An 18,362-nucleotide genomic window follows, 5' to 3' on the forward strand; every position below is an offset into this window, starting at 1 on the left:
CACATCCTGAAGGAATGCCGTTGTTCCGCAGGGATGCTGTGAAGGTGAAGAGGTGGCTGGAGCACATAATGACCTACGCAAGGAGCAGCCGGCTAACGCTGAAGGGCTTTTTAATTAGCAGCCAAAGGCAAAGCGGGATTCAGCAGCGGGAAGCTGAAGTCAGCAATGTCAAGGTGGAAATAAGAGGCCAGCTTTTACCAGAGAGGGTAATTAAGTGCCGGCAGAGCGCAGCGTGAGGAATTGCCTTCATTCAAGGATTCAATTCCTTAAATCAAGGTGTTTCCCCTGCAGACGCTTGTGCTCCCTCCATCCCACCCTGGCACCGGCAGCAGCTGCCCTTAGGTCCCCAGGTACCAGCATCCTGGTGTGGGAGCATCCCGGCTTGTATCTAAGGAGCCAGGCAGGGAATTTAGGGGGGAAAGGGCTGTTTTCCCACCTGAGTGTCTTGGGCAAACATTCCTTTTGGCATCCCTTTCTCCCACTGGGATTTAGCACGGTTTTTTGCTTGCATGGGGCTGGCACAATGGGATACTTGGAGCAAAAGGAAAGCTGGGTTCATTTGCTCATAGTTTTGGTAGAAAGCTGGGGGTGGGGGTCGGAGCAGGGCTCCTTGGCTATAACACCTCCTGAGCTCCCAGTGATGAGGTTGGGATTTAAGCCAAACCCATCCTCCTGCTGCACATTAACTGGAAAAAATAAGGATCAGGATGCTAGACAGAGGCAGGAGGTTATCCTCTGGGAGCTGAGGGTTGGGGTGAGGGGATGGCAGCAAAACATCGCCATTTGGGGCTGCCTGGAAAACAGCTCATACCAATTCCTTGACGCGGTCTTTCCTTTCCCAAAAATAAACAGGAACTGTCTGGAAAGCCCCTGCGCCGAGAGAAGCAGAAGTGCCCAGAATAAATAAATACAGGGAGAGAGCCCAGGCTGAGTGCATCCAGCCGGTCCCCGCTGCCAGGGGTGGCGAAGGATGAGGACAGAGCTGGGAATGTCCTTGGGGAGGTAAAGGGGAGAGGGCATGGGGCTCTTTCCCTAATGAATGGGATTTCTGGGATGGTCTCTTCATGCAGGAGCCACCACGTTCCTCCCGCAGCGCAGCGTTCCGCTCTTCCCAAAATCCCCCCCCGGCCCCGCATGAGCCTTTTGACTGACTTCAGTTACAAATGGATTTAGGGGAGGGGGAAAAGCAAATCGTGGGTTTATTTATGGCACCAATGAGTAGCTTCCCATTCCTGCTTCTAGAGTTGGGATTTTTTGTGCCCCAGCTCCTTTTGACACAGTTTCCCTGTTCATCCGACTCAAAGCCTCTCCAAATCATCCTCACAAGCACAGGGAATAAGGACACAGCAGGCTTGGAGCCAGAGCCAGGCTTCGTGTTCACAAATGTTATTAAGATGATGAATTAAATATGAATTTGGTTTCAGGCATAACATCCAAATCACCAAGAGACCTGACACGCTGCGTTGCATAAATGCTCAGCATGTTCCTTAACATGATAGTTCCACTCCCTTGGATACAGGCTTCGGGATAGCCTGGGATTGAGAGTTTACTCTGCTCAGGAACCAGAGATGCCTCTCTTCTGCCTTTTTCTGACAGGTAATTCCATGGTTTTTGCTGGCTGTGTGAGTGCTGGGGCACTTATATATTATATATATAAGCATATATATATAAGTACATATATTTTCTGCAGGAGCTCATTGGCTCTGCCTGATTCCTCTTTTATGCCCTGACAGTGGGAGTTTGTGACTGAGAGCAGTCAGGACAGGCCTGGGAGAAGCTTCCAATTCACTGCTCACCATCTTCAGTTCAAAGTGACAAAAGGGCCAAAAACCCCTCTCTATAAATGGGGAAATAACTAAAAAGCAGTGTGAGAGCTGAGGCTTGCTATATGAGGGGCTACATCACTCCTGAGTGCAGCGCAGGGCTGCAGCAAGAGGGTCCCTTCATGGGCTGGCAGGGTTGTTCAGGCCAGATCTGGCTTTCCTGCGCATCCTTGAGCAGGGGAATCTTTAGTTTGCCTTTTTTAGCATCATTTGAGTTGTTGTTCCCCCCCAGTGCCAAAGCCTCAGGTTTCTGGTCAAAGGGACAGTCCCCAACAATCCAGAGCCACAGGCAGACCTCCCAAAACCCCCATATCTGGATGGGAAGAGGTGGTTTCAGAGACATAGGGTGGCAAAAGGTGAGGTTCCTGGAGGATAAACACCGAGTCAGGGATTTCTCTTTATTAAGGGTGAAAAAGGAACAGTAACAAACCAGCTCCTGTGGAACACACTAACAAACCATCTTGGTTCAGTGCATTGGATCAAGTGTGGCACAAAGTGCATGGATTTCAACTCTCCCGGAAAAGAGAAAAGTTAAAGCACCTCTGGGACCTGTAAGAGGCTTAAACCCCCCTGGAGAGGAAGGTGCTCACACCCAGTCATAGAATCATGGAATGGTTTAGGTTGGAAGGGGCCTTCAAAGCTCATCCAATTCCAACCCCCTGTAATGAGCAGGGATGTCTTCAGCTAGACCAGGTTGCCCAGAATCACGTCCAGCCTGGCCAGACTTTGCTTTTAGAGATGAAAGACACAGTTCTGTGTGCAGCAAAACACTTCAGTTGCTTCGTTGGCTCCTTCTGAGCCTGGAAAAACCGACGGGTTCACCTCCAGAACAGCTTCCTGGTCTCCCTTTCCTGGTTTATTGCCATGATCCCGGGATCTCCTCTTGGCAGGGACTGCTGCCTCCAGCTGCTGCTAGCTGCTGGGGAGCGGTTTGGCATAGACTGGCTCCATGAGGTGGTAGATCAGGAGCAGGAACAGGCACCCAAGTAAGACCAGGGACATGACAGCCAGGAGGACAAAGCGGCCGATTAAGAAGGTGTCCACGATCTGCAGTGGGAAGGGGGGAAAAGGAAAGACCACAACACCCATTACAGGAGCCTGGAGGGAGCACGCCACGTCCTGCAGAAGAGTGCTGTCAGAGGAGAACGCTCCAGGAGGAAAACCAGTGGGGTTCCCCCAGATTTCTCCTCTTGCTTTTCATTCCTGACACTGGTGCTCTCTGTGGGAAGCGGGAATGACTGGAAGAAGAATCCCTTTCCTCTGAACAAAGGAAAGGTGGAGGAAAGGAGCAGCACAGGGAAGAAACACAAGACAAAACCCGCAGCAGCTCCCCCTGGCCAAAAGCATCCTTTTAGAAGGGGAGCAGTGGGGAAAAGAGAAGACTGAAAACGAGGACCCAGCAGCAACGCAAGACACAACGAGGAGCCAGGTTACAGAATCATCCTCCCAGCTCCTGAGCCCGCAGCAGAGCTTCGTTCGGCCCAGCTCAGCCTTACAAATCCCATCAGCACACACTCAGCCCTGGTGCTGCTGCGGGAAGAGTCTCCTGTGAGCGAAAGCGTTGGCTCTTCCTGCACGTTGCTCTTATTAATGAGGCAGTTAGCAGGGTTTCGGTGCAGAAAGCCCAGGTCATGTATTATTGATAGGCAGGGCAGGGCCAGTCCAATTGAAGGTATAAGCTTTCCAATTCTGCTGCCCTCCCGGGCACACACACGCACTCAGCTGCCCTTCATCTCGCTTCCAACCTTTACAAGAGCAAGGTAGAGAAAAGATAAAACACTTCCCAGTGTCTTTAGTTGGGATTGATACAGACCCAGCATCTAGAAGAGCAATAGTTAATGTGCATTAATAACCGAACAGAGGAAATGGCACCTAAAACATCACTAAACTTTGTGTATTCAAAGCCCAAGGAGCTCTGGGGAAGCCCAGAGAGGCTGATGTGACCCAAAAGTGAGGGGAGAGCTCCCTGTGCCTGACAACACAGACCAGGGGCTCCCCACACACACAGATGGCTCCATGCTTGAGCGCAGGAATAACCTGTAAAAGAGCTGAAGAGGGGTTACCAGGCTTCAGAATGCAAAACCGGAGCTGCGGACAGTGAACGGCTGCAGAATTAGAGGGGAAAGTATCCAGAGTGCGCTGGGTGATGGAGGCAGGAGGGAGCATGGAGAACACATGGCCCAAGCTGGGAAAGGGGTGGCAGAGCGGGTGCAGAAGCTGCTGGAGCTCAGGGCTGAGCCGGGAAGGGCAAGAGCATGAGGGCAATTCCTGCACAGAGGAAGCGTCCTGATGCAGAGGCTCAACCCTGCGACCATCCCGAGGTAAAAACCCATCCCCGGGGCCTCGGGTCTCCCCTTGCTGCCCCCCCCCTCCCCCCCCCGGGTGCCACCCCGCACACCCGCTCCTCTTGCCCGCAGTCCCACCTCATAGACGGCCGCGGCGCTCGGCCGCTCCTCCTCCCGCGGGAGCAGCAGCAGCGCGGCGCTGAGGACGGCGGCTCCCAGCGCCACCAGCACCACGGTGAACCTGGAGGGGAGGAGGAAGCGGCCTCAGCCCCCGGCCTCCCTCCCTCCCTGCCTCCCTCCCCGCCGTGCTCACCGTGCGCGGCCGGCGGCTCGGGACAGCACCAGGCACAGCACCAGCGCCAGCGCCCACAGCACCTGCAGCGCCAGCACCCCGGGCCCCAGCCCCAGCGCCGCGCCCGCCATGCTGCCCTGCCGCTTCCCCCTAGCAACCGCGGCGCTCAGCGCCGGGACAGCCATTCAGCGCCGCCCGCCGCCCGCCCGCCGCTTCCTATTGGCTGGGGAACGCGGGGACGTGATTTTTTCCCACGCTGCCACACGCGGGGGCGCGCCGTCGGGGTCCGTTCGTGCTGTTGCGGATCCCGTTCCCGTTCCCGTTCCCGTTCCCGTTCCCGTTCCCGTTCCGGCTTTACAGGCGGCTCACAAGACCCTTCACCGAAAGGATGCTCAGGAGCCACCGTCCATGCAGGTGTTCACACACCGTGCAGACGGGGCCCTCAGTGCCGTGGGTTAGTGGTGGCCTTGGTAGATAAAGGTATGGACTTGGTGGTCTTGAAGGCTGGTAGGTAAAGGTATGGACTTGGTGATCTTGAAGGCTGGTAGGTAAAGGTATGGACTTGGTGGTCTTGAAGGCTGGTAGGTAAAGGTATGGACTTGGTGATCTTGAAGGCTGGTAGGTAAAGGTATGGACTTGGTGGTCTTAAAGGTCTTTTCCAAGCTGGTTGATTCCGTGATTCCCACACCCCTTATCCCATTGTATATGGATCAGTGCTTAATTAACCCAGCGTTGCTCATTGCTCCTGGCCACCCTGCTGCAGGGAGCACTGCTGTCTGAACAAGGTCTGAGTTCCCCAAGTCCTACAAATTCAGCTGCCTGCACCCTCAGGTTATTTAGGGCTAAAATCAGGCAGGTTTAGGTTAATACAGGCTGATAACAGCAGGGTTTGTGTGGCTGTGGGACAGCCATGCTGGGGGTCGAGGGCCACCAAGCCAAGAGAAAGCAATGCGCTGAGTACCCTTTAACACCCAGTCATGAGGGATTTCCATGTAAAACCCATTTTTCTGCCTGTTTTTAAACCACCTTTCTTCCCCATCACGTCTTGACCATCACTCTCTGGCCGGTGTGGCTTGATGGTGAATTTATGCTGGTTCTCAGGACTCATCTACCTGTTAACCTGGAAAAAAAAAGCATAAAATGATATATTCAGTTTTTCCTCTCAACTCCTTGAAGCCTGATGACACCTTGACTGCATAAAATGAGGTAAAAACCTGCTGTTTTCTTTCTGTCATTCCTTTCAATGGGAGGAATAAACTGGTGGTTAATTATGCTGCGTGGCATCGACCTGCCTTTTCCTGCGATGAAATCAAAGTCACCAGCGTGACATCCACCAGTTGAGCAAGCAGAGCACAGACTGTCTCCAGCACCTGCCTTCACTTGGCATCAAGTAGGAGCCTGCTGCCAACACATTAAAAGTGTATGTTTGATAGCAAACTCTCCTGCGCTGTCTTGTGCCATTAATCCCACCACAGAGGGGTGTTTTTCCCTGCAAACCCCATGTTGGCAATGTCTATCTTCACCTTCTTAACCCTTCTCTTTTATTCCCATGCTCCCTGCTCCTGTTGGCAATCAGAAATCATAAATGAATCCTAAAATCAACCAGGTTGGAAAAGACCTTTAAGATCGTCAAGTCTGACTTTTACCCCAGCAGTTCCAAGGCCACCACTAACCCACATCACTAAGGCCCTCATCAGATTTGCTCCTGTTGTTTGAGAATCTCCCTTTGCTTTTCCCTGTTTTCCCCTTTCTTTTGCATTTTTGGACCCCAGTAGTTTGTAAACCCCCAAATTTCTTCTATGTAGCCCTGTTTTCGAAGGGACTCTTCTGCCATTCCTCCATCCTTTAGCTTTCCATCTAAAAGCGATAATCTTTGTGCACCAGCCAACGCGGCTTTCCTTTTACTGAATTTTCCCTTCTACCTTTTATCCACAGAACTTACAATGGCATCTTTAACCTGTTCACATATCAGTTGGCTCTTTTCACTTTTTATTATCTCCTTCATCTCCTCTTGGTGTTACCTGGTAGTTTCGTGATGCACAATGACAATGTCAGGCAGGTTCAAGTGGTTGTAGCACAGAGCTGGAATCATCCAGCTGTTGAGCCTGCTGCTGAGACACACCACATCCCAGATACTTGACCAGAAGTCAAGGAATAAATCTGATCCATGCCCCAGCAATCACATCCAGTGATCAGGTTTGAGCCATGTTGCTTGTTGGTTTTAATCCCGTTGGTTATATCCAGCACAGTTGGGCTGATGGTAACTCGAGCACTAAGATTTGGAGTTGAAATGATTCCCAGCAGCCCAACATATCCCTATAACATTTATTTATATGGCACATATGGTATTTCAGCAGGGCCATGGGTTTCCCTGAGCTCAAGCCATAAATCCCCAGCGAAAGAATTGGGAAATGGCAGCCAGGAAAACCAACCTCATCGGTGTGATACTTCCAAGCTTGAGCTTCCTGAGAAATTTCTTCAACCCAGCTGCAACCAAATGCATCATCCTAAACACCCTCTTCTTTATCTCGGCCTTCCCTGGCATCAGATGAGAAATGATTTGAAGGATGCTTCATCACCACGAGTGGTTTTTCCTAAGGATAAGATCAGGGAATTGCGGTGTTTGTTGGCAAAGGCATGGAAACACATCCTGATGTTGGAAGTGGACAAAATGAGCTTGGCAGAGAGATGCAATTAGTGCTGAGGCTAATTAAATGCTTGGCCCAGGAGGATGGAGAGGTCACCTTCCTTCAAGGGCTGCAAGGCAGGATCACATGGATCAAAGCTCCTTTGTAAGATGCCACTCAAGGAGCAGGCCCTAGGTTCAAGGTGGCCTTTTTTGGGTTAAAAACCTGCAAATCCCCCATGCCCAGCTCATCCTGGTGACCACAGTGACCAATAAAGTCTAATATCAAGTGATATGAAACGATCAGCCCCTCAGTGGCAAGCTTGGAAGCAGTGGGGGAATTGATTTAGAACTCTTTGCGCAGTCGTAAAACTTGCAGGTTTATGGCTGGAGCTCCCTGACGCTCGGATATTAGAATGAGAAAGAAACAGGCGTTGATGCAAGCACAAAAATATTCTGCTCCTGATTTAAAGACCAGCGAATTGCTAAATATTTTTATTAGCAGCAAATTTGCAGCTTGCTGGAACTAATTTCACGCCCGGTAGATATGGAGCTTAAGCTGGGGATGGCGTTAAATTACTCCCTTGTAAAGGTATTTCAGGCTGATGATGGAGGTGCCATCGGTGGGATGGTGGGGACCTGGCTGGGGACCTCCTTCTTGGGGTGGCTTCTTGTGGGCTGGGATGGTGGCTGGGATAAGCTGAGGTCCTGAAGCATTGATACAGACTCATTATTTCCCACTTAATTGCAATAGGAACCACCAACACCCCCCCCTCATTTGCATGAATTTGCTTATGGATTTGCTGAAAAGCAGTGCAGGAGTGGGACAGGGGCAAGACCCTGAGATCCTCCAGCCTGGAAAGATGATATTTCTATTTTAGAGGTGGTTTTGGTGTCTTTTGGAGATTATTTTGTCTGTTCAGGTTTTAGTTGATTTAATTGATGTTTATATTTATTTAATCGATTAAAAAAATACTAAAAATTATTCAATTGGTTTTATTTGATTTTTTTTTTTTTTTAAATTTAGGATATTACAGGTTTAGTTGATTTAGGAAGTAGGTGAAGGCATTCACAGCTGGGTCCCTGAGCACTGCTCGCCCTCCATGCCCATGTCTTTCTATTCAGCTGGAGGTTTTACACCTTGGAGCTGATTTTCCAGCCTGAATCCTACCCTCTTCTTCCTGCAAGGAAGCACCAGGAATCACCCGGCTTAATGCACTTGGGAAAGAACACCCCATCCCGTTGTGGATTCCTTGGATACAAACCGGGACAGGTGCAGGGCTGGGGCCAGAGGATGCGGAGCCGAAGAAAGCCAAGCGAAGGCATCAGGAGGCTCCGATTACCCCTCTAAAAATACCTCTGGGTGAGTGGTGGTGGTAAACAAGAGCTATTTAAATCCCCATGTCCGCTTTCTGCAGTGGGAATAGAGGTTAAAAGAGTTTCCCCCTTTTTCTTGGAGCACACATATGGCTGAGAAGTGCTAAGTTGCCCTTTTCCAAAGAGAAATCCCGAAGAAAAGAAAGTTAAAATAATAGGAGAGGGTTTGTAATGGCTCCGTGGGGATTCAGCTCTCTCCCTCAGGAGCCCACTTCAGATTATCTTTCTCTTGCTGATGGCGGAAATCAATTTTAATCGTCCTGACGGGAAATGAGGATGTAAGACTTCAAAGAGAACAAACCCTGCAACGTTCAGAAAGTAATAAAATGGGATATGAAGTCACTTTTAAAAGGGGAAAAACCCATCCCACCAAGAGGAGATGCCTCTAAAAGCCCTGAAAGGTTTTGGTTGGTGGGAGGTGGAGGAGCAAAAGCGTTTCCCATGGTGGGATGAGTCTGACCCCAACCAAGAAGCACTTGGAAAAGGTGGATGTGTCTCTGCCATCACCTGTTATGTTCAAAATGCTGCCAACCGGGGGGAAGTTGGTAGTTTTTTGAGGGGTTTGGTGGCTTTTTGTATTAAACGCAATTTTAATTCAGTCCAGCACATTTGTACCTCAGTGCAAGTGAAGGCTTTTTGATACTTGGCTCTCCCAAGTTAAAGCAGAGGGATTTCCTTACAAATAAAGGTCCTATAGTCATTTTCTGGTGATGGTTAAATGTCATCATGCCCACATGGGGTGGCATTTTCCCATGGGGTCAACACACCTGAGTGATACTGCAACAAAATCTGATCCGGCCAAGGAGGGGAAGGAGGTGAGAAACCACCAGAGAGACTTAAACTGGGTTGTAAAGCCCTCCCTGCAAGTGATGGAGCAGAGGCAAAGCTAAAAGAAGGAGGCAAAGAACTGATGGAAAATGAATATCAGAAGGTCGAGAGGAGAAATAAAGGCAAGAACAGGTCTGGGGAGATGCTGAGAATTAAAATTTGCTCTTCTAACGGCATTCCCAAAGGTGTTAAAGCACATGGTGAGGTGTTTTTGCAAGAAGCTTCTGGTTTCCAACATATTTCTCCAGGAAATGCTATTTCCCATCAATCTTATCCTTAAATGAGTTTTAATATGGGACGTTCTTGCGTTGTCGCTTTTGGAAACCTTTTGCTTTACCTTTGTCAGATTCTTCCTCCTTCCAACTCAAGAGTTTTTAGGCAAGAAACTAAGGAGTCATCGATAATAAACCCTTGACACTTCACTTTAAGTGGCTCATCATCATTAGTTCTTCTGGTATTCCTCATAATGACATTAATCACCAGCCACTCATTAGACTTTAATGTGCCCGTAATAAGTTCATCCGTAGTAATTCAATCGTAATCGAGCGGTCAGTAACGTCTCCTTATTGGAAAGGGTTGGGCAATGGCAGCACCCATCCATGGTGGGATGCTGGGTGACCGTGAGCTACCAGCACCTACTGAAGTGGTCCCCAAGACGTTCAGGCAGGGTCTGGTTTTGGAAGCCAAGCCTGTGCGGTGTTTGGATCATCCTTTTCTCCTTGGCTCCTTGCTCCCACCCTTTTTCATTTACCGTGGATCGATTTTTCCCTCCTGTTCCCCAGGCAGCAGCTTGGAAATGATTCTGCTCTTGTTGGGTTTTGTTCTTTTAGATTTAATTTCCTTCCTTATTTGTGTGTGGCAGCGGGGAAATTAGCTGGGAACTGGTTGAACCTGGGTATGCAAGGACAAAGCGCCTGGCTCCTGGGAGCTTCGCTCCGATGTCATGGTGGTGCCCTTAAGATCTCTCCTGGATTCCGGAGCATGTGGGATGTGGATCTTATACCCCACAGTACGAGTCTGGATCTTCACACACCTCAGAGTCAGTGGTAAAAAGGATGTCCTTGTGTATCCAGATGAGTCCTTTCTGCTGCGTTGTGACTTCGTGGTCCTTCCAAAACCATTCACTGGCTGCCTGAAGTTCTCCAAGGGCACCATTTTAGCTCAGCCGTGGGGTTTTGGTTTTGGATCTAGAGATCTTTGCATCCCAAAAGATGCATAGCACTTATTTTACTTCCCCTTGCCTGCAGAGATGTTATGTAGTGCTTTGGTTTTTTCAGGTCCATTAGCAGGTCTCTCAGATACCTCCAACAGCCAAGGCTATGAATCATTTAGACAGGATTTAAGATCCTTTTGGGTAACCTGTGCAAAAAATACATTCAAAGGCGGCTAATCAAATGGCTTTGAGAGCTGTAAAAAAGCAGAATTCAATCCCTGCAAACTTCCCTAGATGTAATTTCAGGAGAGATCAAAGATGACACTAACCTAAGGAAGTAAAGCTTCTCAAAATTCAAAGTTTATAGTCCATCTGTCTCCTTGCTTCAGGGAGCCAGTATTAAATTTATTGCTAAATAAAACAAATAAGCCTAGGAAAAGTCAGCATTAAAATCTGCATCTCGTAAGAGAATTAACAGAGCTCCTTGTTATGATGGTTGCTTCTCAATTTGCATCTTTAAGGAGTTGTGACCATCTCCCTGCTTCTCCCTTCGCCAGCTCCTCCAAAGCTGCGCTGGTGCTGGCTTGTGTCGCTTGGTAAGGAGATGCTGAGGGTGGAGGTTGAACTCCCAGCATGGACTGATCCGGAACGGGGATGGGGAAGGGATGCTGAAGCCCAGCCAAGGTAGAGAAACATCTCAGGTGAAGAAACATCTCAGGTGGAGCCAAAATTTAAAAGGGCAGGATTCAGCATCACCACGTTGCTTTTGCTGGCTGCCTGGTACCCAAGTACTGCAGATATCCAAGTGAAATAAGTTGGGAGGGGAGTGTTATTGCTTTCCCTGTCTTATCCTGTTAGTTAATCCCATTTTTTTTTTCTACAGTATTCGGACAAGGTGTAGTTTTATGATTATTTAGATGTTCTATTCATCCTGGTGTGTATCCCTCCAGCCCATCCCTATCTCACGAGGCTGATATTGCCTTCAGAAAGCAGACTCCAAAGCTTGCTCAAGTGCTGGAGGTAAGTCGCTTTAAACATCCAGATCCTCCTTTTTTTTTCCCCTTTATCCCTGGAAATGCTTGGGAAAGGATCAGTCAGTCGGATGCTCGCAGTAACTTTGCAAGGCAGAGCCTGAAGGAGCAGCAGGAACCAGCCGTGGACTTATTATGCCTTGAAATGAAACATTTAAAAGGAGGAAGTTGGCAGCAGGGATTTTCTAATCAAAATCTATATAACCTGCCATTTATCCAGCATTTTTCCTTCTGGAAGGACCCCAAAGTGCTTTCCCGGCTCAACGAGCCATCATTAACCCCTGCTCAGCCAGCGTGAGAGAAATCCCATTTCTTCCCAGTCAATCCTGGCTGCTTGGCAGGGCTAACAGGGAAAAATCCTTTCTTTTGGCTTTAGCTTTGTTATCGATCCATCAATCCCGCACAAGAAATAAGCTTTAATCTTATTTAATCTCACATGGAGAAACCTCTGGGAATATCGAGCTATCCTGGCATCGACCACTTGTTCTTAATACATCCTCCTTTGTCCCTATGGGTTATCGATAGAGTCTTTCATGATATTCTCCTGTTTATTTATCTGTTAGTAGTTGTAAAGTCGGTGTAGCATCACGGTGTGCCTAAGAGTATTTAATATGCACGATGCCATCTCCTCAGTGCCATAAATCTTGGGTTTACTCTCTTATTATTCCCAGGAAAGTCATGTGCAGAAGTAAAACCAAACATATTGAAGAAGAGGAATTGGCCTGTGTGTATGGGAAGTAACCACAAACAGACGGAAATCGGCTTGAATAGGAGTCCTCAAGGAGCTGAATAGTTAAAAGCTGGGAAATCCCTTAATTTCAGCCTGGGTTTGGTACAAACATCGTTGGGTTTGGACACAGCTGTTGGTGTGTCCAATACCAGGTTAATTATGTCGGTTTTGAGGCTGATTTTAAGGCTGATTTGATTCCTCTCTTCTTGAAACTTGTAACCGGAGAGGGGTTTGAAATGTGTGGGGAAATATCTGCATCCTCAATGTCTTGTAAAACTCCAGCATGATTTTTGGATTCATTGGATTAAGCATCCTCTGCTGATCACAGCGCGGTGCCTGAGCTGGAGGGATGAAGGGCTGGTGGGTACCACCATCGTCTGAGCTATTTGGAGCAGCGTCTGATCCAAAACAAGTCCTATTTTTTCCCGTTTTAGCATCCTTTAACTCCCAAGGGGGTCAGACATCCTTCCACTGAGCGACTTGCTTTGGACGGGATATCCTCCCCTTCCATCCTTGAGCTCTGTTTAAGCCAGGCTCAGCGCAAAGCTCAGTCTTGGCCGTGTCCTAAAACCTTGTTTTCAACATCTATTGTTGAATAATTTGTTAGGCTTCACTCATGTATTTTTCCAGAGTAAGTATCCCATCACAGTTTTCTTAGAGGAATTCAACATGAGCAATAAGGCAGTTTTGGAAAGGGAACTGAATTACTTATGGAGGAGCAGTCCAATGACAGCAACTAAACCACTGTAGTTGATGTCATTTGTCTTCTCCTGAAGCCTGTTATGTAAAAAAGTGAATTTTGCCCATTCTGGATGTTCCTGCTCTTGCCAAATGTTTAATATTTGAGCCAGCTTGCTCCAGGAACTTGTCACTTTGGAGAAGGAGCATCCATGGACTCAGGAATAAGCATGGATTTGTTCACAGTAAGGATCTATTTACAACATGGACTTCAAGTGCACCAGGAAACCATCCCTCTGAGATGTCCTCACCCCAGCTCTGTGGCAGGTAAAAGGCACAACCCCCAAATGTGGGAGACTCACAGGTGAAGGGGGTGGAATTTCAGGGAAGGTTTTCCAGCAGGCCACGCTCTGGCTTGGAATAAGGATGTGGAGTTAGGTGTTTGATGAAAGATCTTGTGGTTGTGGGGGTTCGTGCATCTCTGCCAGCTGCGTACCACCTGCAGCCCTGGGCTGTGGTCACTGGAGGGTGGTCCTAAGGGCCAGGGGGATGAGAGGGTTGGTGTCCATCAGACCCCTTGTTGGAGCTGGGTCTGCATCCCAGCAGGGATGCTGCCGAGCATCCTGGTCCTGCAGATGTGGGGACTGAGGGATGGCAGGATGAGATCAGACCAAAACAAACTCATCCAGGAGTGACCTGTTACAGCAGAAAGATGCTCAAGGAGTGGACGTGGGATGCTCAAGGAGTGAATTTGGGATGCTAGATACTGCTGGCACTGGAGGAAACAGCCCTGTCCTCTTTCCATCTCTGTTTTCCAAGATGAGATGCTGAGTGGGATGATCCCGTGGTCCTTTGACACCAAGATGATGGGTTCCCTTCCTTTCCCTTAGCTTTCAGATTCAAATTCTCCAGCTCCTATAAATCCTGAACTATTTTTTCCTAGCGTTCCCAGCTGGCTGAAACAAGCAGCGACAGCTTTATGGCTCCTTGTCTTTGCTCGCTTCCGTGGAATAGGAATGAGGAAGAGAGCGAGGAGATCCATCCCGTCAACTGATTTACAAGGTAAGAAATTCCCATAAATCAGTGCTCCGGCATCTCCAAAGGATCAGGGGAATGCTCAGAGTTCCTCTGGTTGTCCCAGCAACATGATTCCAAGGACCAACCCAGAGGAGGTCAATGTCTTTCAGAGGTTGCTTTCAAGTAAGAGGCACAAATGTTGCTGTTATCTGGAAATGTTTTCTGGATGGGATTTGTTTTTGAGCAGGATGACTGGAAGGAGGGATTTAGAAATGTGGGACCTCAAGAGGGAAAATTAAGTTGGTTTGAGTTCCTGGCCTTAAATTTAAGCTCGTTTTTCTACCTCTCCATCACATCCCTGACCTTACAGCTGTTCCTTGGGTATCATTTATACGTCCTGCTGTAACTCTTTGGAGCTGATTTTTACCATCCCAAAGAATTCCAGGGTATTTTGAGTGATTCCTTCTCCCACCTGATATTCCTTAGGGAATGGCCAGAAATTCTGCTTTTCTTACAAATCCCACTGCTGATGGTGGTTTTCATTGGGGAAGGGAGTGGAAAATCAGGAGAAATGAACCGTGGCTGGGATGAACTGGAGGTATCCGTCCCTGTGGCTTTTTGGGATATGAGAAAATCTAGCTAAAGGACCCAGTGCCCAGTGCTTCCTAGTGCTCCCAGTGAAGTGACTTCAGTGTTTGTGTGTGTGTGGGGAATCTGGAGGGGCAGATGCCGCTGAGGGATCACATGGGGAGGGCCAAATGTGGTTTTGGGGGGGGCAGATGTTGCTAGGGGAGGGCAGATACTCTGTGGGGGGCAAATGTCTCGTCCGGGGGGAAATGTGTTTGGGGGGTGTCTGAGTGGTGTCCTAGGGAGGTCGCAGATGGAGGGGGGGGGGCCCTAAGGGTACCCGGTGTGGGTGAATGGTTATTTCTGGGGACAAAGGTGTTCGGGGGGGGGGGGCTGTTTGAGGTGGTCCGAGCGATGCCCAGGGGAGCCGGCCAGCAGGGGAGCCAGCGGCGTGTCGGAGGAGGGGGCGTGGCTTCTGGGGGCGTGTCCATGCTGGGGATGGGGCGTGTCCACGCGGGGCAGGGGGGGCGGTGCGGGGCGTGCCGGCGGCGGCGCGGCGGGGGCCGGCGGGCGGGGCGGCGAATCGCGGCCGCGCTGTCAGGCCGGTGCCGGTGTGATGAAGATTGGCGGGCAGGTAGGGCTGCCTGGCTGTCACTCACCGCCGGGCCGCCGCGCGGGGGGGGGGGCGGAGCCGAGCCGAGCCGCGCCGGACAAAGCGGACCGGGCGGCGGGGCACGTGCGGCGGCGGGGACACCCCCCCCCTTTTCCCCCTTTTCCTTTCCCCCCTTTTCCTTTCCCCTCTCCCACCCCCCCCCCCCCCCCCCCCTCCCCCCCATTTCCCTTTCCATCCCCTCCGCTGCGGGAAGTAACTTGCCGTTCCGCACTGCCTCCCCTCCCGGTGCGGTAGCCGCGGGCCTCGGTTGCAGCAGTGTGCGTGTCCCCGGTGTCCGGTTCCCCCCTCTCCCCCCCCGCCCTGGGCTGACCTCCAGCCCGCTGCGGTTTGCGGTGCGCTCCGGTGACACCCCCCCCCCCCCCACACCCCCCCCCCGCCTCCCCTCACCGCGGCCGGTTGCGATGGTTTTCGGGGCGCTGCGGCGATCCCGCTCCCCGCTCCAGCCGGTTGCGGTGGCCCCGGGGGGCTGCAGCGATCCCGGGGGTTCAGCACCCCCCCAGCCGGTCGCGATGCTCTCGGACTGCCCCCTAACCCCCCCCCCCCCCAGCCGGTTGCAGCCCCCCCCGCCGGCCGGTTACAACACCCTCCGCAGACCCCCGACCGGTCGTAATCCCCTCCGACCGCTTGTAATCCCCCGAGGGATCGCAGCCCCCCCAGGCTAGTTGCAGACTTGCTGCAGATCCCTGACCCGGTTGCAATACCCCCCCTCTCCGGGCGGTTGTAACCCCTCCAACCGGTTACAAACCCTCTTTAGACCCCCCGACCGGTTGTAATGCCCCCCGACGGGTTCCTTCTCCCCCCCCTCCAAACCTATAGCAAGCCCCCGAGGGGTTACCCCCCAACCGGTTGCAGTTCCACCCGCCCGGGGGTGTTTCAACCCCGTCGGGCTCATTTCATGCTGCAGCTGGAAAGTTGCCCCCCCCCGCTCCCCCCCCCCCCCCCGTGCCAATGGGGATGGGGCAGGGGGTGCTGCTTTGTCCACAGCTCCCCAGCATTGCACTCCTTTACCTTGGGGTGCCCCCCACCAGCACCCACAGGGCACCCATTGGGGTAGGGGGGGGGTCTCAGGGCTCCATGTGGGCTTGATGCCAGCACTGGTATGTGGCCCTCACCAGCGTGTCAAAGGCTACCACTGCTCGTAGGGGTCACCCCATTCCACTGGTGCACCCCATTCCCTTGGGACAGCTCAGTGGGACCCCCTGGCGCATCCCTGCCGTGCACACAGGGCTTGACAATCGCTAACCCCCCTGTTAGCAGTTGGCAGTGATATTGGGGGGGTCCTTACCTACCTTTATGAATCGGAATTCCCATTTTTCATTCATTTCTGAATTATTTAGCACATTTACACTCGCAGGAGGGTGGCTGCGCCGGCGGCATCGCGCAGCTCGCGGAAGTTTTGCCATGGGATCTATGCCCCCCCCTCTTCCCTCTTCATCCCGGTCCTCGCCTGGGCGTCGAAGCGCAGTTTGGGCTCCGGCTCTTTGTTTGGGCTCTTCCCGGTTTTTCTTGCTCCTACGGATCTTTTTTCCCCACTATCTCGTAACGGGAAACCCTAAACCCAGCAGGATATTTTCAAACTCCCAGTCGGGGAGATTAGATTATGGGAAAAGGGGGGGGGGATGGATTATTTTTGGCCGGGATGCGGGGGCAGCTGTCTGTCGAGGAGAGGCAGAAAACAGGGAAATGGCTTCATTTCACTTAATTTCCCTTTTTTTAGACTTGTTTTACCTAAAAGGTTTTGGGGGGCAAAAACTGGCTCCAGTGGAACTTCTCGGGTGTTGTGCCTCTGAAAGTGCTGACTCGGTGGATTTGGCATCTTCCCATCGTGGGGAAAAGGGGGTGTAATAAAACCATCCCCGAACTTTTGGGTGTGATGTGTTGGGGGCTGTTTTCAGACAGAGGGATTTGGGTGGGTTTACTGGATTTTTGGTTAAAAAAGAACACTTATTTCTGGGGTTTAAGCCATCCAGACGGATGATGGGATCGGGATCCCTCCTCTTTCCTTTTTTCCCTCCCTCCTCTTTTATGGAGCTCCCTGTGCTGAGATTCCTTCATTAGGGGCAAAAGTTAATTGCTCGCGGCTAATATGGGAGAGGTTACATAGGGGTGCTGGTGGCAGCAGGAAGGGTTGTTGTGCTCCCCTGCACCCCCAAATCCTCCTCTTTAAGGCAGTTTGTAAGCCCTGGCACCCCCAAAACAGCATCAGGGGGACCACAACCCCTTGGTTTTAATGTTATTTAATGTGATTGGTTTAAACCACGACATATATATAAAACATTCTGTGTCTATAATATAGATAATACATAACATGAAACACCCTTTGATAGCGTGGGGTGGGGGGAAAAAAGGGAGGAAGGTGATACTCAACTTGCAGGAACATTTTTCCTGTTCTCTCCATCATTTTGGGAAGGAAAATTCCTCTTTTTTTTTTTTTTTTTGGAGGAAATCTCAGTTTTTAAAGGAAATCTCACCCTTTTTTAAGAAGATTTTTTTTTAGGAAATATCTTTTTTTTTTAAGGAAACTTCATTTTTATTAAGGATTTTTTTTTTAAGTAAATCTCTCCTTTTGTAAGGATTTTTTTTTCAAGGAAATAGTATTCTCTAACAGAAATTTTACTTTAAAGGAAAATTAATTTTTTTAAGTAAATCTTTTTCTTAGAATGGGGTTTATTTCAAGAAATTTCTCTTTTTTAAGGAAAATACTTTTTCTAAAGGAAATTACCTTTTTCTTAGGAAAATATTTTCTTTTTAAGGAAGACTCTTTTATTTCAAGTAAATCACCTTTTTTTTAAGGAAATACCTATTTTCTAAAGGAAATTCTTACATTTCTTAAAGGAGATCTCCTGTTTTTAAAGCAAGCACAGAAAGTTGTGTTGGAAGGAGAGGATTTTGTCCACTGGAGCATCAGGGAATACCCTTTTTTCCCAACTCAGGCATAAAACACCTCCCTGAAATGGGGCAGCTCTGGATTTTGAGAGATTTTGGCTTTTCCAGTGAACTTTGGAATTACTTCATGGTTATTTTCAAGTTGACTGACAGCATCCGTGTGTCTCCAAGTGATCACAGGGATGTTTTCCTCCCAAGAGACTTAAGTAGTTGTGTGGTCCCACCGGGAAGAGCATCCTTCACCCATCCATCCTCATCCCTAGGGATGCAGGGTCTGGACAACGCCTCCAGGTACCATCCGCATCCCAGTTCTACTGTGCTGTAGGTTTTGAGGTGTGATGGATACACAGGAATATTTCCTGAGGACATAGAGAAAAATAACCCAGGATGCTGGGC

General features: G+C 50.0%; 2 protein-coding genes across 5 annotated transcripts in view; one reads left to right on the plus strand and one right to left on the minus strand.

The window, feature by feature from the left end:
* Nucleotides 1-2,207: 2,207 nt before the first annotated feature.
* On the minus strand, nucleotides 2,208-4,537 carry TMEM218 (transmembrane protein 218). The gene is made up of 3 exons (XM_065697022.1): nucleotides 4,422-4,537; nucleotides 4,247-4,349; nucleotides 2,208-2,870 (listed from the first exon to the last, which is right to left on the minus strand). Exons 1-3 carry the CDS (start codon nucleotides 4,529-4,531, stop codon nucleotides 2,736-2,738), a joined length of 348 nt encoding a protein of 115 aa, XP_065553094.1. The 5' UTR covers nucleotides 4,532-4,537; the 3' UTR covers nucleotides 2,208-2,735.
* Nucleotides 4,538-12,328: 7,791 nt separating this feature from the next.
* PKNOX2 (PBX/knotted 1 homeobox 2) overlaps nucleotides 12,329-18,362 on the plus strand; it is an 80,184-nt gene continuing 74,150 nt past the window's right edge. Inside the window, exons 1-2 of one of the 4 annotated variants that reach the window (XM_065697195.1) lie at nucleotides 12,329-13,150; nucleotides 13,714-13,885. The gene's annotated coding sequence lies outside the window, so the exon portion shown is untranslated. Of the gene's footprint in view, nucleotides 13,151-13,713; nucleotides 13,886-14,989; nucleotides 15,042-18,362 lie in introns of those variants that run through there. The other 3 variants (XM_065697196.1, XM_065697194.1, XM_065697199.1) reach the window with 3 other exon arrangements.

The sequence above is a fragment of the Lathamus discolor genome, chromosome 17 (assembly GCF_037157495.1).
Source record: "Lathamus discolor isolate bLatDis1 chromosome 17, bLatDis1.hap1, whole genome shotgun sequence".
Taxonomy (NCBI): domain Eukaryota; kingdom Metazoa; phylum Chordata; class Aves; order Psittaciformes; family Psittacidae; genus Lathamus; species Lathamus discolor.